General features: G+C 37.4%; 2 protein-coding genes across 6 annotated transcripts in view; one reads left to right on the forward strand and one right to left on the reverse strand.

Moving 5' to 3' along the window:
* LOC114292165 (uncharacterized) overlaps window positions 1-10,783 on the forward strand; it is a 32,091-nt gene extending 21,308 nt beyond the window's left edge. For 2 of the 4 annotated variants that reach the window (XM_028236068.2, XM_082893249.1), the window contains 7 exons: window positions 400-461; window positions 964-1,033; window positions 1,688-1,768; window positions 1,874-1,975; window positions 3,365-3,489; window positions 8,226-8,325; window positions 8,843-9,303. In XM_028236068.2, coding sequence (XP_028091869.2) covers window positions 400-461; window positions 964-1,033; window positions 1,688-1,768; window positions 1,874-1,975; window positions 3,365-3,489; window positions 8,226-8,325; window positions 8,843-8,953 — 651 coding nt within the window. In that variant the 3' untranslated portion in view covers window positions 8,954-9,303. Of the gene's footprint in view, window positions 1-399; window positions 462-963; window positions 1,034-1,687; window positions 1,769-1,873; window positions 1,976-3,364; window positions 3,490-8,225; window positions 8,326-8,842; window positions 9,304-9,941 lie in introns of those variants that run through there. The other 2 variants (XR_014343109.1, XM_028236069.2) reach the window with 2 other exon arrangements.
* CDL1 (Protein kinase superfamily protein) lies at window positions 9,834-15,097 on the reverse strand. Of its 2 annotated transcripts, XM_028236072.2 has the most exons (6): window positions 14,728-15,053; window positions 13,136-13,326; window positions 12,670-12,859; window positions 12,173-12,564; window positions 10,219-10,546; window positions 9,834-10,090 (listed from the first exon to the last, which is right to left on the reverse strand). In XM_028236072.2, exons 1-5 carry the CDS (start codon window positions 14,819-14,821, stop codon window positions 10,220-10,222), a joined length of 1,194 nt encoding a protein of 397 aa, XP_028091873.2. In that variant the 5' UTR covers window positions 14,822-15,053; the 3' UTR covers window positions 9,834-10,090; window position 10,219. The 2 variants fall into 2 exon arrangements, with proteins under 2 accessions (XP_028091873.2, XP_028091872.2); XM_028236071.2 differs by having other exon boundaries at window positions 9,834-10,546; window positions 14,728-15,097.
* Window positions 15,098-23,418: the final 8,321 nt, after the last annotated feature.

The following is a 23,418-nucleotide window of genomic DNA, read 5'->3' on the forward strand; positions in this document are numbered from 1 at the left end:
TTATAACATGTATGGAATATATTATATTTAATTAGGTCGGTCGGTTCGGGTTTTATGATTTTTTGGCTTAGGAAACCATGACTCGACCGATATTCTGGAAAATTTTGATTTTGTCAACCGCAGCCGACCGTTTATTCTCACGAAACCGTCTGTCGAGTGATTTTTTCTGTTGAGTGATTTTTCGAGTCGGGCGAATCGGTTTCATCGGGTGAATCAGTTTCTTGAACACCCCTATCTGTTACTCATTTCATTTGCTGGGTAGTATGACTAGATTTCCAGTTCAATAATTGCAAAACTTATAAATGTAAACAATGGCATATTACTTGTAATCACGCGATGAATATAAGTAATTCATGTTCAACTCTTTTTAAGTTTAGCTCATTAACAGCTCATGTGCAGGTGGTTTGGTTGAAGGTCGAGTTGTGCAGGTTGCTGGAGGAGAAGAGATCTGGTACACTAAGGTTAGTACTTGCTGTGTGGTGTCTAGTATCTGCATCTTTCCGTGGATTTTTCATGCTTCCAGTTAGGCCCATATTATTAGGTTGAAGATAAGATGGTGATTATGATAAGATAAACAAATACATGAGTAGTTAATTAGGCAAGGTGATCAACCCAGTGTCATTAGAAGCCTGGTATGCATTGCGTGATTAATGTGTCCAGCTGCTTTTGTGTTGTCTATGTATGTGTTGAAGTTCTCTAGGGTTCCTTCATTAGAGCAAATTGTTTATTTAACCTGTTTTGTGCTAATAATCTATGTTATCATTTAACATTAGCAGTCATATATCCATGTGTATCCTTTTGTGAGGGCATTAATTTCTCATGGAAGGTAGTCAATCTTTAAATACAAAATTACTTCTTAGATGATCATCTGTTTTGCTCTGGGGCGTAAATAGTATTAATTTTCTTAATGTGCCTCATGAAAGCTACAGTAAATCCATAAGAGTGGTTCTTGTTCTTTTCCAGAGCTGAGGAGTTGGAAACAGCACTAATGGAGATGGTAAAGCAAGATAATCGACGGCAATTGAGTGCAAGGGTATATTAAACTACACTTTGACTACTGTTCTTCTTGTGTTCTATCTACACATTGTATCATATTAAAGGAAAAATATATGCACGTATGCTTTGGTTATGAAATTGGGATGTGGCGTCATTCTGTGTGTTAAAGGTTTTATTGTACTTTTATACTATATTTCTCCTTTTATTGCACATTTTTTAGGCTAGCCACAAATCTCGTAAATGGCTTCATTTAATCAATTCATATTGCTCTATGCTTTAATAAAAGAGGAAATGTATCTTCTATTTATCTTCTGCTAGTGTTATACCTTTCTTGTACTTGTCTTTCTATGCACATTTATGTTTCATGCAAGCAAATGCACACTTCATTAACATTATGGTTCTTTATGCTTAAGCACAAGTACTTGAGTGGTCTTTTATGATATTTGTTATATATGCATGTTACTAATGATGGCTTACATTCTATGTTCCATCCCAAAATGATTGACATGGCACTAATAGAGAGATGATCTAATGGCTTCTAATATATTTGAATCTGTTTCACTATTAACTACAATGATACAATTTTCTTCTAAAGCTTTATGATTGGCCACCAAGTTCAATTAATCCTTCTCTCTTTCTTCACTTCCAAGATCCAAGTCAGTTTTTGTGCTTACAAAATCTAGGATTTCAGGTTGAGCAGTTGGAGCAAGAGGTTGCTGATCTACGACAAGCCCTTGCAGACAAGAAAGAACAGGAAAACGCAATGCTTCAGGTTTGAATTTGCCAAGTGTTTTCTCTGACATTTAGTTGGAAAAATCAATCTGCAATATTTCTCTGTTGTAATTATTATTGTAACTTGCAATTGCATCTACTATAGGTCCTGATGCGTGTTGAACAAGAACAGAAGCTAACTGAAGATGCTCGAGTCTTTGCTGAGCAAGATGCAGCTGCTCAGAGATATGTAGTGCATGTGCTTCAGGTTCTCTGTCATTTTTTGCATTTTATATTATTCAAGCTCATAGTAGGCATTTAGATCTCACTTCATTGTCGATCCCTGGAAAGGAAAAGTAATAACATTTTGTTGCACGTGGTGGGAAGTTTTTCCTCTCAAGTCAAATTCCCTGAAGAGGTAGTTTTTCTAGCTTGCAAATAGAGTGTCACTATTTTACTAGTAAAGCATATAAACCCTAGTAAATTTATCCATTCAATATTTTCCATGGCCTTCTCCCTAATTTTTCCAGAGGTGGCGGCACACATGATATTTGTGTGCAGAACACCACGAGCTATCCCATGGTATGTTGCAGTCAGTGTCGTGCAAGGGTGCTTGGGAGGAAATGGTCAGTGGATTTCAGGTTTTACATATCTGACCTGAGTTTCTAAGTACTTTTAACACCTCAATGCCAATTGACATTAATGTAGATTAGGATAAAAAAAGAAAAAAGAATGTTTGCCCCAAAGTAGGAAAGCTCCTCTTTACTTTATGGAGGACAACAGGAAAGCCACAGAATTTGGCTTGATATATTGAGAAAGACACGATTACCTTGGATTTAGCATTGTGTATACTTTAGAAAGAGTTCAACGGAGTAGGTGGGTATGTGAAACATAAATATATTGTGCAGCTCTATTATTGAGAGGAATTTCATAAATTTTCATGAGCACATTATTGTTCCTTCCGTCCCTCACCCCTTAAGAGTTTTATTGCCTTCTCAAATTCTTTACTGTGTCAATAATTGGTCATTATATCTCTGTGGAGATCTTCCTGGTCATACGTTTATATGAGGTTCCTTAAACCACTTCTCATGTAAATGTAATTTAATTGCAAATTGATCATGTTCTGCCTAACTGCCTATTTCATAATTTGATATCCTAATAAACCACTTTTGTTTCCATTAACTCTGGAAGTTTTTTTTATTGGCCTATTAAGTAGTCCATTTTTTGATGAGTTATGCAATTACAAGTCAGATTCTTTGTTTTGAAATTCAGGGACTCTTTTTTTTTTTTCTTTCTTTAATATGAAAGTCATTAAACGTCAACAATGATTGAACCTTTCTAGTGGTCTCTTTAATTACCTTGGACTTTTTTGATATTTAGAAAACAAGGCATGGCTATGACTTCATAACGTTCTAATGTTGTCGCAACCCATAGTCACCCAAAGATATTTTTCATTGCAGTTAAGTAATGAAAAGTGCACTGTTCCCCTTCCAATGTGTTATATGGAAAAGCAATTTCAAACAGAGAATCTGATCTTCAGACTGTTTGATCTTCTGTATCTTGCATCCATACATAGCTCAAGAATATAATTTTTTCATTTTTGTTATCTTGTCTTGAAAGTTATATATACAGGAAAAGACAATGGCTTTGCTTGCAGGAAAAACATGAAAAGACTATGGCTTTGCTTGCTCAAATGGAGAAGAGGGTAATAGCGGCAGAATCAATGTTGGAGGGTACGTTGCAATATGGTCATGGCCAAGTTAAAGCACAATCTTCCCCACGGTACAAGAGAAATTCCTTACTTTTTCTGTTTCTCTATACAGTCTCATTCTTCTATATTCAAGATTATGATTAACTGGAGTAATTTTGTGTGTACCAAGATTGTTCCTTCTTGTATTTATGAGGAAAAAAATGCAACAATTTGTGCATGAGATGAATATCTTTATGTTTTCTTTTTTTTAAAAAAGTGATAATCTCTGATTTGAGTTCTATCACTTCAAAACAAAATATCTATCAAAGTAAAATTTTGTTTTAAATAATAATGTGTTACATCATTTTAAATGAAAATTCTACGTCTCACTTAAGAAAAGGTAACAAAATCTTCATATTGAGAAGTTTCTTTACACGATAAAATTTTCAAGGATGATTAGCCAACCCTTGAGTTTGTGAACTGCCTCTAACCTTGTGATGGATTGTTGCAGGCAACGCAATGAGTTACATTAATTAATAGCAAATTCTTAAAATGAAGAAGAGCTTTTGATTTGGCTAGTACAAAAATGTGGTTATTGTAAGAATTTATGTATTATTGATTGATTGATATTGATTCATTGATATGTTTAGTACAAATGTGAGAGGCTCCTTATATAGGAGATATAGGTGTAGTAGGTGAAGTGGAGGTGGTAGTGGTGTAGGTGAAGTGGAGGTGGTAGTGGTGTAGTGGGTTAGGTTTAGTGGAGTAGGTGAGGTGGTAGTGGTGTAGGTGAAGGTAAATTCTAACAGCCCCCCGCAAACTCAAGGAGGATAGAAACGAACCAACTTGAGTTTGAAGAGAGGAACAAAACAAGAAAATACATAAAAATAAAAAAGGATAGGAGACACTGTATGGTCGTGTCAGACCGTTGGTGAAGACACTGTATGGTGGTGTCATAACGTTGTAGAGGACACTGTATGGTGGTGTCATAACGTTGTAGATGACACTGTATGGGGGTGTCATACCGATGTAGAAGACAGTTTATGGGGTCATGTCGGACCGTTGTAGAAGACAGTTTATGGGGTCATGTCGGACCGTTGTAGAAGACAGTTTATGGGGTCATGTCGGACCGTTGTAGCAGACAATGTTGTGACAGTTGTTGTGACAGTTTACGGAGTCTTGCTGGACCCTTGTAGAAACTAACCGGAATCAATGTCGGGACAGTTTACAGAGTCTTGTCGGACCCTTGTAGAAACTAACCGGAATCTATGTCGGGACAGTTTACAGAGTCTTGTCGGACCCATAAAGGAGTTAACCGGAATCAATGTCGGGACAGTTTACAGAGTCTTGTCGGACCCTTGAAGGAGCTAACCGGAATCAATGTCGGGACAGTTTACAGAGTCTTGTCGGACCCTTAAAAAGTCGCACCCTCAAAAGGTGTGCCCAATCTTTCAAAAGGCGTGCCATCAAAAGGCGTACCCGATTCATGAAAAGGCGTGCCATCAAAAGGCGAGCCCAAGTCATAAAAAGATGTGCCGGACATGATGGCGAGGCACGTGTGTGCCTTGGTTGGCGCGTCCGTTTGTCGGCTGGTGGTAAGAAGCGCGCGATGCGCGTGGCTGCCTCGGCTATAAGACGGAGGCTGAGGCTGAGGCTGAGGCTGAGGCAGAAGCTGAGACAGAAAAACTGAGAGAAACCTCTGAACATTGTCATTCTGAAACACTCGGTAAAGACTTTGTATCCAACCCTTCTCTGAAACATCTGAACAATGGCCTCTTCTTCCCGTTCAGCTACCCAGAATACGGCATCCTCATCCCGAGGTCTACTCACTCTCTTTCCCGACCTCAATGAGTCAACAAGAGAGAGAACGGGTGCGGTGGCACTGGAACCTCAACCAAGCGCCCCGGAGTTTGCTCCGTTGAACTTTCCGATGCGGTCTGTGGAGCAAAGAATGGCAGTGCAGTCGGATGTGGAGGCCAATCAGTATACTTTGAAGGCATGTGTGGAAAGCATGACGGCGGTCACAAATTTGTCGAACCGGCTGCAGAGTAGGACAAATGAGGTGCAGCATTTAAACGCCCAACTGGCTCTGCTCCAACGCATGTATAAGGATGCGCGAGCAGAGATAAGTGTGCTGAAAGCAGAAAATAAGGAGCTGAAGCGGAAGGCCACCGTGATGTTCCGATTTGGAGGTCCACCATATGCTGCAGTGGAGGAGCAGGGAGTAGTGATCATGCCCAGTGGAGTGGGAAACACGGAGGCAACACCATCAAGGGCCGCCCAGGACGGAGGCAAGAAGAAGAGAACGGCGGCCGAGTAGAGAAGAAAAATCCCGCCTGTGGATGTGGTTTTTGGTTTGTTTTTTTTTTTTTTTTTTTTTTTTTTTTTTTTTTTTTGGGATGTAAAAGTGTGATCGGGGTTGATCCCCTGATATGAATAAAATGACAAGATTGTGAAAAGTTGGTGGTGTTATTTTGTTTAATAAGAAAAATAAAATAAAAGAAAGCAATGGATAAAGAAAATAGAGAAAAATAGTTGTGGATGGGTGATAAGAAAACCAGCAGTGTGATTTTATTTATTTATTTATTTATTTATTTATTTTTATTTATTTTTTATTTTTTTTATTTGATTTATTTATTATTATTATTATTATTATTATTATTATTTTTTTTTGTGTGGAATATAAAAAAAATAATAATAAGAGAATGGAAAAAACGGGGATGCTCACTAACCAGGAGAGGGAAAAATATATTATAATAAAAAAATATATATATATATATATTAAAATAAATGGAAAAGGTGAAAGAACGTGGGTTTGCTTGAGTGGTGTCTGGTCTTGAAGTATGGTATGTATATATATAATATATATGAAACTTCGAAGAGAGAGAGAGGGAATATAGAATTAAAGTGGGTGATGGAAACAATGATGGTGGGGGACAAAAAGAGAGAGAGAGAGGGAATATACCAGAGAGAGAGAGAGGGATAGTGGGTCTGTTTGTGAGTCCGTCCCTCCCCCATGCGCACATGCGCACCACCTTGAAAAACAGCAGAATCAAGACCAGCATGGTTGATGATTTCGGACTCACTCATCTTAAGAGCTTGAGACATCCAGTGGAGGAAGGTAATGTAAGTCCAGCAATTGAGATTAACAAACTTTCCCACAAAGTTCCAGTGCTTGGGACTGGTTCTGCCCCCACTAATGTACAACTTGGGAAAGTAAACTCTGTCATTGATGGGTTGAATCCGAAGAAGAGCAAAGGCCAACAAGAAGGCAAAAGTACCGAGTATGTTGATGAATGCAGAGACCCCAATATCCTCAAGAGTTGCCATAGACAAACAAAGCAGAGAAGAGATCGTTGCCGACGAGGAGGTAGCAGATAAAGAGAGCTCTCTACCCAGTCGTCGGCTAAGGATTGGTTAGTGGAGATGTTGGGGAGGAGCTGGTTAGGGACCATGATTGAGACCTGGAGATCGGCGGTGGTCTCCGGCGACTGAACAGAGGTTGAAGAAAGAAAATTTCAAGGTATGTGTAGAAAATTCGAGCGGACTACGTTGAGGTCCGGCGGGCGGCTAAGGTGAGGTTGCCGCCCGCCGGGAAGCGAAAATATTAGGTTCTAAACCTGCTCTGATACCATGTAAGAATTTATGTATTATTGATTGATTGATATTGATTCATTGATATGTTTAGTACAAATGTGAGAGGCTCCTTATATAGGAGATATAGGTGTAGTAGGTGAAGTGGAGGTGGTAGTGGTGTAGGTGAAGTGGAGGTGGTAGTGGTGTAGTGGGTTAGGTTTAGTGGAGTAGGTGAGGTGGTAGTGGTGTAGGTGAAGGTAAATTCTAACATTGTTTAATGAGAATTATATGTGTATTTTTACAGCAATTTTAAAATTAATTACTACTAACTATGAAGTGGACAGTTACTATGATTTAAAAAGCAACTATTGGTTTCAATTTTTAAAATATATATGTATATATGTAATGAAGTTGAGGGCTAAGTGTGATTAAGGTGGCAAAGAAGAAGAAGAAGAACATTTAGCAATTGCCATATAAAACCTAAGTCATTGTGCAGTTGAGTTAAGGTTGTAACCATGCAATCACTTAAAAGATCAAAAAGAGATTCTTAAATTTTAATGAACTAATCCCTATTAATAGAATGATTAATCATATTCAGGCTGCTGGAGTTTTCCTGATTCTATTTTAGAGCAACTAGAATGTAAGAAACACTAACAAAATTACAACTGGCAACCAGAAGTAACCTGCAGGAAATTTGAAACTTGGGTTCAAATTAAATCAAAACATGCCTACAAGTGCTCTTCATATGGAAATTCTCTATTTGCCTCATTTTTTGTTTTTATGTTTTGCATCACTACTCACACCATATAGCCTTCTCACTTTTTAAGGGGACATGCAATTAATGCACTCATTTTTAAATAAAAAAAAAAACCCATTGATTTCCATCATTGCATTTTTATTTCCACTTTTAAATAGTTTTTGGGAATTAAAAAAAATTTATGCTTTTGACTTTTCAAAAGAGGACTATATTTTGGGACATTCCAAACTGGAAAGGACTAACAATGTAGCTTGGAGGGAGTAATAAAGGCACACCACCAACAAAATTGAGGAATTACACATAGAACTTTGGAATAGTTTCCACCGACAGCACCTTGTCAAATGTCTTCTTTTTTCTTTTTCTTTCTTCTTCTTTTTTTTTTTTGGCCACTATCCCATTGAATATGTAAGTAAACTTTGTGCGTGTGCATGCTTGTAAGCATCAGAATATGTTGATTTTCTGCTTCTTGATGAAGATGGAATCGTATGACGGCAGAATGCTTTGTAGGTCTATGCATCCAGATTCTCCAAGGGAAGTTCCCACCAGAAAGATAGGCCTACTCTCATTTGGACTTAGTTGGCGTGACAGGAACAAGGTAAGTTTTATATACTTTGTCCACTAAGATTCTTGGTGAGTGTTATGTTACATCCACACAAACAGTGCACTCATTCATGCAGTGGGGTTGCCAAATGAGATCCTCCTGGCCCAACCCTATACACTCTAAAAATGAGCCAAAAAGTCATTAAAAAAGCCAACCCCCAAAGTATTTTCAAGTCCTAGCTTGCAGAGAATGGAAGACAGTATAGGAGGAATCTTCAAGTTACTTGATCACAATTATTGAGAAAGACATTGTTTGGGGTTTTTTTTAATGTCGATTCTATCATAGATGCTTTAAATGACATGAAACAATGTTGAATAGAACTTAAGGATGTCTCACTTTAGTAGATAGATTGTCTTACAATTGCTATCGATTCATATTTTTATCTTTTCATTATTTTTCTTCGATATATGACATGCTGTTTCTGTTTCTAAAGTCAGCATTGACACACACTGCACATTGCCCTTCTTTTTCGGTCATTGAGAATGAAGATAAAATGACATGAATGTAACAGGGGAAACCAACTAATATTGAGGAGCCCGGTCTGAGCAAATTGACCAGTGAGGGTATGTCTCCGAGTATTAGGCCAAGTGAAACTAATAGCCAACAAGATCAGGAAAACTAATGGGAATCGGGGAGGTACTTTATTAGAGGAATAAGATTATTTGAAGATGGACCATGCTGCTTCAAGACTAGATGCCTTGCACTGTGTACATGTTCTGGTAAATAACTGCGCAGCGTTCTTTTTGTACTTGTACCCTTGAAATTTTGAGTATTTGTGTCGGTTGTTTGTACCAACCTCATTTTGAGGAGCCAGTGACCTTTTTTTCTCTTCCTCCTGTACCTTATTGAGTAAAACACGTATTTTTTTTATATTTATTTTTGTTCATTGATATATGCAGCTAGTTGATGGACAAAGAATTATTTATTTTTTAAAAATGTTTTCGATCAATAAGATTCTCTTTTGGTTACCAAGATGATGGTGAACAGTGTTTAATTTGCATAGTTATTTTTCTTTTAGGTTTTTTAATTCTTGCCATTCTAGAATTGCAGTTGCTGTTGAGTTTTCTCCAATGAGAACCACCTAAAACCAGCTATTAAATAAGAGAGATGTGAAACGAGACGAAATTGCAGAGTAAATTTTTTTTTTGGGAGTGTAATCACTGTTTTGAAGTTGTTACTCGCCTCGAAAAAGAAGATCAAATGGAGTGCAACAGTTCTAAAATTCAATCCAGTTTATTCACAACCTTCTTTGTCTCACGTTCACCATGAGAGAACATGAAGAGTCACAAACCAAATTTATCCGAAAAATTATAATGAATATCTGATTTGAAGACCTGGTAAAAGAAAGAAGTAAGAATACTAAAGTTTTTCTGAGTTTTAAAATGGCAGACAGACAATAAGGTAGCAGTCGATCTTCAGGCTACAACACTGCACTATACACACCACATAGGCTTGCAAAAACAGATCAGAGAAAGACGAAGAAAAAAAAAAAACCCATGCCATTGTGATATTTCCATATGTATTTCAAATCAGTGATGCAATATTGTCATGGTTCGAATTGTTCAATTTTACAAAAATTACATAACTGAATGCAAAATATAACTATACAGGTGAGACAGGCACAAGAAAAAGAAGAATCTTGACTAGAACATGAGGAAGATAAACAGTGTGAAAACCTTACATGTTTGGTTCTTAAAAATGCGGGAAAACCCAGATGTTTGAAGGCAAGTCACACACACGAACGAGCTCCAATCTGCACCTGTAATGTGATTTTATGAGCCGGAACCAAATAAATGCAGCCAAAATGAAGCCACAACTAGTACATTTCAAAGTAGTTTTCTCAGATTCAGAAGGAAATACTGTAGAACTTGACACCAAGAAAACAACCTCAGTTCAACCTTCTGGTTCGATCTCTCTCGGATCCACTACTACTACCGTTGAGTCGTTTATCTGTCGCTCTCTTTGTCCGAGGAGGTGTAGTAGGAGCCCAGCGGGAGCTTTGGACTGGCTGGGTTTCAGGGTCATATTTCTGGGAAGCGAGGTAACTCAAAGCTGTTACTACGTCGGCTATGACTGGGCGCATTGTAGGCTGCTCCTGAACACACATTGCTGCAACAGAAAGAGCTTGATACAAGCCCCTCGCAGGATACTGACCTTGGAGCGTTGGATCGGCCATCTGTGAGAATTTCCTCCTGTCTTTGAATAAAGGTCTGGCCTGCATTTGAGTTAGTAAATAATCCAGATTTGTGAGAATCATTAGAAGATGACTACTGAAGCGAAAGTTGATGTGCTTCTCCACTCATGCAAATAGTTCTTTCCCATGAAAATACACGATTATGAGAATGTTTTCTCGTGCTTTCCCCTAGCCTTTCCTGTAATTTAGGAAAGATTTAGGTTCTTTTTAAACATTGGTTGGATCTACCCAAACTCTTAAGTTTGGTGGAATTTATTTTCTTTTCCTTTTTTTTTTTTTTTGCCGGGCAAAAGATAAAAATTGCATTTTTCTTGGTTGAAATTATTTGAACTCATAATTGATTGGATCAAAACAATCAAGATGGCGAATCAATTCTGCCTATGTTAAATAGACTCGGGTATGAGTGCCAGATGTGGTTGCATGTCTAGGGATGAAACATATCAAACTCCAAATTTTAGGATAAGCAGATTCAGCAAAAAAAATTAGATATGGGTTTTATGATATATTAAACTCCATATTTATGATATATCATATTAATACAACGATTTTACTATAAATTTAATATATTGGCAATGACTTAACTCCAAATTTTAATAATAAAAATTTGTTTCAAAGCAGAAGGATTAGATCCAAATCTCGTACCCCATGTTGTGTCATGTCAACATGGGTACTTCAGCAAAACTGAGGAGTCCACGTAACATAGAAGTGGTTGTTTCCCCAATCAGTATAGTCGATGGAAACTTCTTGGAAGTTTCATCATTATCAAGAGTTGGGACTTCAAATCAATTCATGAGATGTCGGATTAGTTTTTTAAAGCTCCTTTATTATATAATTGGATTTTGAAGAATTCTATTAGTATCATCTTTTATTGCAAGTCTCGTGTTCATTTTGTATGGTTACACTCAAGGAAAACTATTGCTTGATTTGTAAGGCTTTTTACTTACTCACAACACAATAAATCAAAATTTCTCCTCTCTTTTCAAACTGGCTTGTCAAGATGTAAAATTAAGAGGTGACTCTTCAACCCACCACTATGCTTCAACTTGAAACCAACTGGTACCAACTTTTTGGGGACAGTCCGTTCAAGGAATCCACTTACTTCCCCTCTTTTGACTTCGAGGTCTTGCTTAAATTTAGGTCCCCGTGTTGAGGTAGTACCAACCTAAATTAAATTGTGAACCCTAAACTTTGACAAACTTATGATGAGTAGTAATCATGTCTTATACAACAAGCACAAACACACAGTGGGGCACCTTTTTGACTATCATCACCAATCTTGGCTTCCAAAACTATGGATGCATTTATTATTAGTGTCTTCGCAATAGTAGTGGCCAGCTGCCATCTAATATGGTTTAGAATTAAATATATATATCTTCCATTACAAGGTAATATATACTACCAAGTTTTGTATGTGATGAATTTACTAGGTCTGACATCAAGTTCTAAACTCTCGGGTCTATAAATTTGAGGACAGACAGTCATGCACCTAATAGCCAAAACATATAGGACATGGATGAGAGAGACAGACAGAGAGAAAGAAAGAAAGAGACAATATAGATGCTGGCCCACCATATATATTTGACAAAAACAATAAAAAAATTCAAAATTATTTACTCAAATGTAAAGTTGAAGGTGTGAATCTCTTACCCATGCTACCAGATTGTGCTCTCCAGCAGTTTTTGAATTTTCAATTGCTTTACGGCCTGTAATGATCTCCAGAAGAACGACACCGAAGCTATAAACATCCGATTTCAGAGTCAACTGACCAGTCATTGCATACTCTGGGGCACAGTACCCGTAAGTACCCATAACCCTTGTTGATACGTGGGTATTATCCCCAACAGGGCCGAGTTTGGCCAACCCAAAATCAGATAGCTTGGCATGATAATCCTCATCGAGCAAAATGTTGGAGCATTTTAAATCACGGTATATTACAGGTGGACTGGCTTTGTCATGTAAATACTCCAATCCTTTTGCTGCCCCGGCAGCTATTTTCATTCTTGTATTCCAATCAAGTTGTTGCTTGCCAGGTGGAAGGTCTGCACAATAAGAATCCGAGTTAGTTCCCCGGTCAATATTTATATAAAAAGAAAAAAATCCAAATTGAGATATACGTGGGCTTTATAGTATATATATACACATACCATGAAGATGGTCCTCTAAAGATCCTAGTGGCATGTATTCATAAACCAAAAGTCTCTGATCTCCATCGGCACAATAACCAATCAGGTTAACAAGGTTAGAATGGTGAAGCAAACTTAACATCAGCACTTCAACAAGAAATTCCCTGTTCCCTTGCAATCCATTGCGATCAAGTTGCTTGATGGCCACAATCTACACCGAAAACAGTAAACGGTTTTCAATTTCACTGAACAACATTAAAAACCCAATGCTTAGAGGTGACAAAACCATGATAATCACAAATCCAGCTGGCCTTTTTAAGAGATTTGCTAAGTTAGCAATCAAAGAAAATTGTAAGTTAACCACTAGGTAATCAAAAGAGTAAACTTTGTGGAAGAAAAGAGCATGTGTGGAAACTTTTCCAATTGGTCTTCTCTCTCTTTCTTTCATATATAGTTTCAGACTTTCAGTTAGACAAACTTGCTCAACCTGATTAGAACTTTCCAGTCGCCCCTTGTATACTCTGCCAAAACCTCCCTCTCCAAGAAGACAATCACCCCGGAAATTTCTGGTTGCAGCAGCCAATTCACGAAATGTAAAAGTCTGAGCTGCAATATGATTGGAACCCCCATCTTTTGAGGACTCCTTTATCTTCAAAGAGGGATTTTTCTTCAATTTCTCTGAAATTGTGCAAAACCAATAAAATAGTGGAAAAACAAAGTTACATTCATATAGGGTTCCTAAATGTAATAAACATACATATAGTGTAACTAAATTAAGCTTAACATAGCAAGCTCTTTATAAAAGCTTGAATGTGATTGAACTTCTAAATTGATGATTGTTTTACTAAGGCACTTCCTTTTAATATCATGGAAAAGACAAAAACTTGAAGAGACCACGTCAAAAAAAAGAGTGCGCTGCACAAAAACTTGTACCAAGAAATTACACTAATAAATGGGGCCATATCTCTCCAAAATCCTATCAATTCAAAGAAAAACAACCACCATAATCCCATTGAGATTACACGTGCCCTTTCCACATTGGTAATAGAGGATATTTATTACAAATCTTTTGTAGAGAAAAACATTCCCCAAATAGAATATTCACAGCACCCAAGACAGATCAGGTTTAATTTCTCACAACTAGCAAGTCCTGAATGCTCAACAAGCAAACAAGGGAACATAAACAACAAAGCAAATGCCAAGAACCGTTTTATCTTTGAACTTCGTGATGATGGAAAATGAAGAGCAAATAAATGCCTCAATACATTAGTTCCTTCCAACAATGCAAGGACTGTTCTAGAACCGAAAAAACCCTCAAAAGCCCAATACATATTATGAGTCGTATTCAATTATATGATGTGCCTTCACAATTTTAATTCCACACGCAATACAAAACAAGCAACCAGAAGCTAAATAACCCGTGTTGAGATATCACCTTTGTGATGCATTACTCTAAATCAACATCAAAATCAGTAAAGTCCGCTTCATTAAAAGCTCAGGCCTAATATTTTCACTGCATATTATGAATTATCTTACGGTTGAACACAACTTATATTCTAGTAAACCCTATTTTGAAGCCAATCCATAACAGACTAACAAAAGGCAAGAATCTGAAAATAGTGATGACAAATAATTCAAAAGAAAAAACAAAAAAAACCCACCATTTGAAGCCACCCTCAACTGTTATGTTTTGAGGAAGATGAACAGTTCGAAAGACTAGGCCAACTAATTGCACAAGACAGAGCAAAGATGGTTTTTTTTTTTTTTTTTTTCATTTACAATGTACACAGACACCTAGAGCCAGATGTTTGTGTAATTAGATTGGAAAAAAGACTATGAATTCACTACAAAACCTCTCCCCCAAAATTCTTTCTTAGCATCCACACAAATCCCAGAAATTAATATGCACATTTATACATGAAATCAGCTGAATCACCCAATTCCATTGAATCGATAGACTAATTGAATAATCAGGTAATTGGTATAGAGATGGAGATGGGGGAGAAGCTTTACCTCTGTGTGCATGTATATATATATAGATATATGTGAGTGTGATAGATTTTCATATATATCAATTACCTGAAGTGGGTTGGATCGGATCAAGAACCTGTTTCTTCTTTCTCTTCTTCTTAGCTGTGTGGTTCGATTGTCCAGAGCAAGGAAACCAACCCATATGTCCTCTCTGTAGAAAAAGCAGAGAAACAGAGAGATGGTGTACCAAAAGCTCAAGAAAAAAGTAGACCCAACACCAGAGAGACAGATACACAGAAAAGAGAAGAGAGAGAGAGAGAGAGAGAGAGAGAGAGAGAGAGAGAGAGAGAGAGATTATTGGTTTAACAACTTAGAAAATTGAAACAATATATAAAGAGGCAACAATGTTGATGTAATTGGGAAGACCTGGTCCAATCTTAAAATCAAAAGTTCAAGCCTTTATAAGAAGTTTGGTGTCAGCAGGTAGAGCTGGCTCGGACCTCATTATTTATTTAAAATATTAAATTAATTAAATGTCAATTAAATTTATTTTTTAAAAAATAAATACTAATTATTGAATTTTTTTAAATAAATATAATTTTAATTATTAATACATCCCTAAATATAAATATATGAGTATAAATCCTACTTAAAAGTGTTTGGCAGTTGAGGTTCCTAAATTTTTAAATTTTGAAAGCTCCAACTACTTTCAACATTTTTTATATATTTTTGTTGCCTAATATGCCCTTGTGCAATCAAAGCATCTTTCCTAGATGATCACCTCCTTTTTATCAGAAACAAAAATGAAACAACAATACCTGATTTACAATATTTCTCCTCTAACATGAATCCTATTCTACTATAAACTTTCCTCTCTAATGATAATCTTAACAAACTACGTACCGCCTCTAGTAATCATGGTAGCTACTTTGATCTAATGTCTCCCAAAATACTCGTCGTACAATGGTGATCAACATGCCTTTGGGTATGTAATAATATTGAAGGTAAATTCTAGGGGATCTATTCATAAATTCTATTTAGTAGACTTATAACTCAATAAGTCTATAAAATTTTTTAGTATTCCATCAAGTCAAATATGTTTAGATTTTTATCCCATGAGATCGGGTCCTTCTATTTGCACACACCCATTCCTCTTTGTGCACATCCTTTGCAATACACACACTTAAAAAATTAATTTAAATTTATTTTGCTCACTCCATACACCTCTTATTCCACATCTACCCTCAAATGTAAATTATGCACACACCCTCTCAGAGAACACACAAACCCCTCAGACAGACCTGTCTCTCTCACACACACACACCCATCTCTCACACTCCACCGTTCGTCTCCCAAAAGCTTCATCCATTCATTGAAGACGTCAATCATTGGTATTGAAGAGTATTGAACAAAATGACGTGAATCATCGAAGGAAATCTTCTCATTTGGAGAACTTAGGTTAGTTTACTTATATTAATCCTCATTCCTATTTTATTTGTAATGTAGGGTTTGTTTTTACCATTTTTGAAATGACGCATAGCCCACCGTGATTGAGCACTATGTTCCTTATTCGGAATTGGTTCTCCGAAAATAACATATTTGATCGGAAGTAGAAGTTCGAAAATTAACATGTCATTCAACATTGGAATTCCGATTTTTTTTTTATTTATTTCGACATTTAACTTCCGAATTTATTTAATTCATTTGACATACAACTTTCGAAAGTTAGTTATAGTTTTGGTTTTCAACTTCTAAACAGTAGAGATATTTTCAATTTTCAACTTCCGAGCGGTATATATATATATTTTCTCTTTTGTATATTCTTTTTACAATTGTATGCTCATTAAATATATTATTTTTGTAGATAATATGGATTATGAACGTCAACAACCTGTCCCATCTGCTGCTTTAAATAGAAGACGCCGTGAAGTAGATGTTGACCGTGAACAGGGAAGCGGGCGTGAGCGAGGACGAGGACGAGGTTGGGGTCATGGTCGAGGTCGTCATCTAGTTTCGATAGAATATGATATCCCCAGTGCCAATCACAGTCAAAGTCATAGTTGAAGCAGAAAACGAGTTGAAGGTGATATGCTTGACATTGCCATGGAGGATGCCCCTTTACTCGATTCTCCTACTATCCAGGAAGAGGACCTTACTCATGCTTTTCTAGGTGGACCAACTGATCCATCAATACTGCGGAGTTTTAATAGTCATGTCGTTGCAGTTGTTTGGCAGGGGGAGGTAAACATTCCTGAGTAGAAGTTAAATTCATTTGTATATGATTTTTTTATGGTGTTATATAGTAGTTTCTAATGAGATTTTAATTTCTTTTATAGGAACGAGGGCCCCTAGAGTGTCATAATCACTCTTCGAAGATCCTTGCATGGGCATGGTGGTTAATAGACAACAACATCAGATTCAAAGCTATGATTGAGCGGTCTGGGTTGTCACAGTTAGCTTGTTACACTTATCGGTTCGTCAACAAGCTTCTAATCTCCTATTTTGTTGAGAGATGGCAACCGGAGATGAACACATTTCATATGACAGTTAGTGAGATGACCTTAACCTTGGATGATGTTGGCACTATTCTTAGCCTTCCCATTGTAGGCAGATCAGTTAGCGTTCTAGATGTAATGGATCTTTATGGAGTTATACTAGTGGTTTCTGGCTTGGGGATTACTGAATGTGTAACACATGACGGGGTTTCTACTGCTGGTGGGAGTTTAGTCAGGCTTGAGTGGTTGCGAAGTCAGTTTGCTGGTATCACAGATTCAGACCCAGAGGAGGCCATAGAGTGCGCTGCTAGAGGTTATTTGTTATTTCTGTTGGGATGTACGCTCTTCAGTGACAAGAGTGGTACCAGGGTTCCTGTTGTTTACCTTGGCTTATTAATGGATTTGGGATTTATTCATACTTATGCCTGGGGTGCTGCTGCATTAGCATTTTTATACAGACAGTTGAGGTATGCTAGTCGATCTCGTGTGAAGCAGATCGGTGGTTATATGACTCTTTTGGAGGTGTGGATTTATGAGCACTTCCGAGCATTCTGACCTCTCTAGAACATAGGCTACAATGAAGGCATGCCATTTGTGTACTATTGGACATTTAGGAGAGAGGTGGGCTCTTCCATTGATCATTTGAAATCTTTTCGAGTGGAGCTTGACAGTTTGGTAGCAACTGATATAAGTTTACTTGTCCTGAGATAATTTTAACACTTTCTATTTATCTTACCCTTTATATACTTTAATTCAAAAATATTTTACGTTTACAGGTTATTTGGGATGTATACCAGAGTTATAGAGACCGGCATCCATGTAACCCAGTTACATTCTACCATGGATGCTTAAAGTGCTTAAACGTGGTCGAACCCTATCATCCAGATAGAGTTTTAAGGCAGTTTGGCAGGGTTCAAACCATCCCAGATGCACCGCTGGCTCGCACTCATGGTACTCGAGGCAACATATCTACACGATATACAGTCATGAATAAATACTTTGGGATAGCCATGTGTTCTCTAAGTAGCAGGGGAGCACACCAGTTCATCAGCCTTGGGAATACATACCGGGTTACATAGATTGGTATAAGAATATCATGCACCGATATGTTGAGCGCAATGATGGACCACGTGTGCATGAACATCAAGATTTCAACCAACATGCCGATGTAATACATTATCCTCTTTTATGCATTTGTAACGTACTTCTATTTTTTTGATATGTACCCTAAAATGTGGTATTCTTTTAAAATGCAGCGTATTGCACATGCACTGAGGATTGCACATCCTATCATCCAGGCTGGTTATGAGGACGAGATTCGACATTTTCATTGACTTTACCAGGCCATTGAGGCTATGATGCATGTCCTTGAATGACATATGTCCTTGAAGGTCAGCATATTGACGAAGCTGGACCTATTTCGACTCTCGGATATTGACATACAGTCGTAGGCTTACAGATGATTTGTGACATGTTATTTGACAGTTGATAAATTTTTTGTGGTGTTTTTGTAAGTTGACATTGCTGTAGACATCTTTGAATGATGTTGTAAATGATATTTTCTTATTAGAATGGAATGGTAACAATGGGCAATGACATTGGAAATGATGTTTTATTATTATAATGTAATGGTAACAATGGTCGATGACAATGTAAATGATATTTTCTTATTAGAATGTAATAGTAACAATGGTTGATAACATTCAATCCATGCGAGAGAACATATCAACATCAAAAAACACATCCATCAATTTCTTTCATAGTTCTAACATTGTCAAATGTATACATTTGTCAATCGACATTAACAACGTCAAATGTCTCTCGAGTAGCTACAGTATCATGAATAATGTCCTTGAAATGCTGAATGCGGCGCACATATGTATCATCCCAATCTACAGCGCAAGGGTGACTGCATTTTAGCCAATTAGTGGCTATAGGAGGAACTGGATGGCCTGGCTGCAAAAAACCTGCACCAAAATTCACTTCAGTTAGTGGTCATACCTTATAACTTCCTGTACATGCACGAAATGATAAGTTTCTCTTATACCTGCACGAAATGATTTATGTTGACAAATCCAATGGCAATCTCACGTTTATCAAGTTGAGATACTGGCACTATTCTCAGAGGTAAAAAGGTGAGACATTGCTGTAATGACAAGTGGTATAACACAAGATTGTAGCACGATGCAACAAGATGCCCCATGCCTGGCATAGCCATCTAATGTGAGTAATCAGGACTATTTTCAAAGTATGACAATATGCTTGTCAATTCTTCAAACCTTTTGTAGGACCCATAAAGTATAATGTATTCCTCTTTGTGGGTGTGCAACTCACCCAAAAGATCATGCCTAACCTGAGCCCAATCATCTTCTATATGACCAATTGAAGCAACTATAGCCCTGAAACCACAATTCCCATCTGCAGCTACATCCTTAGCAAAGTTAATGTATGTTTTCAACCTAGAAGGGAAAGCATTAACATATGCACCAGGTTTTACTATTATGGTAATATACACCATCCCCTTCACATTCACATTCTCCTTTCCCTTAGCAAGTCGCTTCTTCTTGGTTTCCTGAGTAGAAGCTAATGTAGTGATTTGAGTGTCCCAAGGTGAGAAGGAATCATGTCCAGATTGCACCAACTCAAATACATACGGTTCACAACGGGTAGAAACATTAATCTTTTTATGACCCCGAGGACGTGTATTGGGCTTCACTTTCGACTCAACAAGAAAAGTGCTTCCCGGATATACAATCTCTTTCAACTTCTTCAAAAGCTCCAACTGCATGGTTCTATCACTTTTATTGAACTTTTTCACAAATAACTCTACTTTTGCATGACAAGTCACCTCCGTTTTCTCTTCTTTATTGCATATGGAGATATGAAGTTGCCTCAAGTGTGAGTGTATGGTAGCAAATGGTATATGGCGATCTTGTCTGATGTAGTCAGCAATCTCATGGGCACAAGGTAAACCATGAATGTGGCGAAGGACGCATCTACAAGCTTCAACATCAATACCAATGGAATTGTGCTCTCTTACTCTCTATAAGCAAATACTCTAATGCAGAAATAGACACATTATCCCGTAGCTCTCTAAACTGAGAAGGCTTGAATTGATGTTGCACAATAGTTAGACTTTTCTTAAATGAAGCGTTGATATCAGTGTGTTGTAACTCAAGCAGACTATGTATTTTCTCAAATAATGCCTCAAATGAGACTTGACATAAACCCAGTTGTCTTTTCAGTTTTGCATGTGCACTCTCAGCTCTGTTCAATTCAATGTAAGTGAAATCAAAATAAAGTACATGGCACTTCTTAATAACGTATTGAACAAAAGTAATCTTATCGGTTAGTTGTAACATTGCCATAATGCATACACATGTCTGTCCATGCCGCCACAAATTTCTCCTTGTAAGGAACCAACCAAGTATCCATGATGTAGTTGACTGCATCAGGATAACTACTGAATTCCTTAAATAATGACTGAAGACGCTCATCGTATTGAATTTCAGAAGATGAATACACTAAAGCGTTCTATTCATGGTTAAACTTCTCCCATTTCTGCTTTGTCTCAAACAGTTTCTTGCATTTGGTTAATACATTCTTACTAATATGCCAACGGCATAATAAATGTTTGGCACTTGGGAATGTCTTTTGTATGGCATTCATCAAGGCTAGCTCTCTGTCAGTGACAATAATCGCCGGCAAAACAAAACCATCTATGACATCACGCAATGTAGTTAACACCAATGCATAATTGTCGGCCCTCTAAAGCTATAAGTATGTTATAGCGATCTCAGGTTTGTCCCCTTTATGTACAGTGTTCCGGACTTAGGTTCCGTGGAGTTGGTGGTTGTATGTCTTGTTGTCATCCTTTAATTCCATATGTCTGAGCTTTAGGATGTGTTGAGCGTGTTTTGAACAGGTGGGTTGAGCCTCAGTTCAAATTCTTGTTGCCTAGATTTTGAGTGGTCTGCTCGAGCGGGTCCTTGTGCGCTCAAGCGGAGATTCCATACTTCCAGCATTTCATGCCTCTGCAATAGTACTGCAGGCTTGTTTTTCACGCTCGAGCGGGTTTCCCTACGCTCGAGCAGGTCGCGCTCGAGCGGGCCATTTTGGCGCTCGAGCGGGCCATTTTGGCGCTCGAGCGGGTGTTCACTGTCTGAGAAAATACTGGGAGGGGAGAATCCACGCTCGAGCGGACTGGTTTTCGCGCTCGAGCGGATGTGTTTTGTTCTTGTGTCTTGGAGCTCGAGCAGGCCTTCTTACGCTCGAGCGGGTCCAGTTTTCGTGTTTGACGCTTGAGCGTCCTATCATCCGCTTGAGCGGGGGTGTCGTATATTAGTTGACAGCTAGGCTATTTTGAATCACTTTTCAACTTTCACTCTCTCCCTTACTTTTCCGAAAAGCCATTGTTGAGAGCTTCTCTCACTACTTTCTCCCTTCTCTCTTAGGATTGATCTAGTTAGAGTGTTCTTCTACCCTTTGGCCTTTACAAAAAGTGTGTTGATCGTCGAGGGCTACGTTTTGATCCGAAAAGTTTGGAGTTTGGAGAACTTTGAGTTTGGTCTCCTTCTCCATTTGAGCTCTAACTTCGAGGTAGGGATATCCTACTCCATCTTATGAGCTTTGTCTTTAAATTTTGGCATTTTGATATGTTGGGGGTTGTTGGGAAATTTTGAGAAGGTTTTGGGGTCTTTATGTAATTTTCAAAAAGTTGGGGTTTCAAACATATAAACCGTTATGTATGTAATACATTGGAAAATGGACTTGGTGTTGGATTATTGATGGAGAATGGAACCTTAGGGTTGGCATTGTAAATATGGGAAAAAGCTCTAATTGTTATGATAAATTAATTTGTATAATTAATTTAGGGAAATGAGAAATTGAATAGGAAATATTCAAATTGGAAAAGTATGAGATTAGAGGGTGTAGTTGGATTAATTTATCGCTCACCTAGACAAAACGTTGATATTTTATCCAGTTGCTGCATTTATTTTCTGTTTAGAAATAACTGCTTTGGGCTATCGGTGGAGGATAGTGTTAATTGTTGTAGACAATGCATGATGATTAAGCAAATTAAAATTAATCAATTGAGTACGCTATCAAGTATGGTGGTTGGTATAATACATCAAAACATTGTATTGATTGATTGAACTTGTATATGATAATTGTTTATATACATTGTATTGTATGGGAGGAGATGGGGGATGTACTCCACGGTTTATTGGAAGATGGGGGATGGACCTCTAAATCGAATATTGTTTGACATTGATACAGCACTACCATGTGTATCATTTGTGAATTATAGAAGTGTTTTGTTTGACATTGATATAGCACTAAAATGTGTATCATCTATCTTGATTGATTAAATTTGTATATGATAATTGCTTATATACATTGTATTGTATGGGAGGAGATGGGGGATGTACTCCACTGTTTATTGGAAGATGGGGGATGGACCTCTAAACCGGATTTTGTTTGAGATTGATACAGCACTAAAATGTGTATCATTTGTGAAGTATGGAAATGTTTGTTTGATTTGATATAGCACTAAAATGTATATCATTATCATTTGTGAAGCATGAAAGTGTTTGTTTGATTTGATATAGCACTAAAATGTATATTTGTATCATTTGTGAAGTATGGAAATCTTTTTGTTGACTTTGATACATCACCAAAAAGTGTATCCATCATGAATTTCGAAAGTATTTTAGTGATGAGTTATCATCTCATTAAATTATGTGGCCAGATTCTGAGCCTTGTTTTCAAACTTAAAGTTGGATAAGTAATGGAAAACGAATTGTAATATGGGCTTGATTGTCATGAAACTGTAACATGGTATACGTTGGAATATAAGTGTGGACCATCTACCTAATGCTATTGTTTTAGTCATTGTTTATAGTTGGTTTAGTGTATTTCTACTAGGCTGTGGCTCACCCTATATGGGACTTCATTTTCAGGTACCGATGGTATGCCACCTCCAAGAACATAGCTTGGGAGGCTAGAGGCAGACAAACTATTTTGTTGTTGTGTTTTCTTTGGATATATTTCATGTAAATTCAAGCCAAGGGCTTAATATGTATTTGAGTTAGTACTTTCTTTTTGTAACCAAGTGTTGACTTGGAAAGTTGTAAGCCTATAAGGCAGTTACTTTTGTTGTCAACGTGTACTACAATTTGTAAGGATACTCTGATGATTGTAATATAATATCTCTTTCCTGTAACTTGATTGTATGATATTATGGGTTTATTGTAAGGGCGTTACAACTTGATATCAGAGCGTACCGGGTTCGAATACTTTG

This window comes from Camellia sinensis, chromosome 10 (genome assembly GCF_055761805.1).
Source record: "Camellia sinensis isolate YWXY chromosome 10, ASM5576180v1, whole genome shotgun sequence".
Lineage (NCBI taxonomy): Eukaryota > Viridiplantae > Streptophyta > Magnoliopsida > Ericales > Theaceae > Camellia > Camellia sinensis.

Excerpts from the sequence above, each read along its gene's own strand:
- CDL1 (XM_028236071.2), bottom strand. The coding sequence starts at position 14,821 with ATGGGTTGGTTTCCTTGCTCTGGACAATCGAACCACACAGCTAAGAAG. Across the intron at positions 13,327-14,727 it reads TCCGATCCAACCCACTTCAG|AGAAATTGAAGAAAAATCCC; the intron begins GTAATTGATATA and ends GCACAATTTCAG. Across the intron at positions 12,565-12,669 it reads TTTAGAGGACCATCTTCATG|ACCTTCCACCTGGCAAGCAA; the intron begins GTATGTGTATAT and ends CTTATTGTGCAG.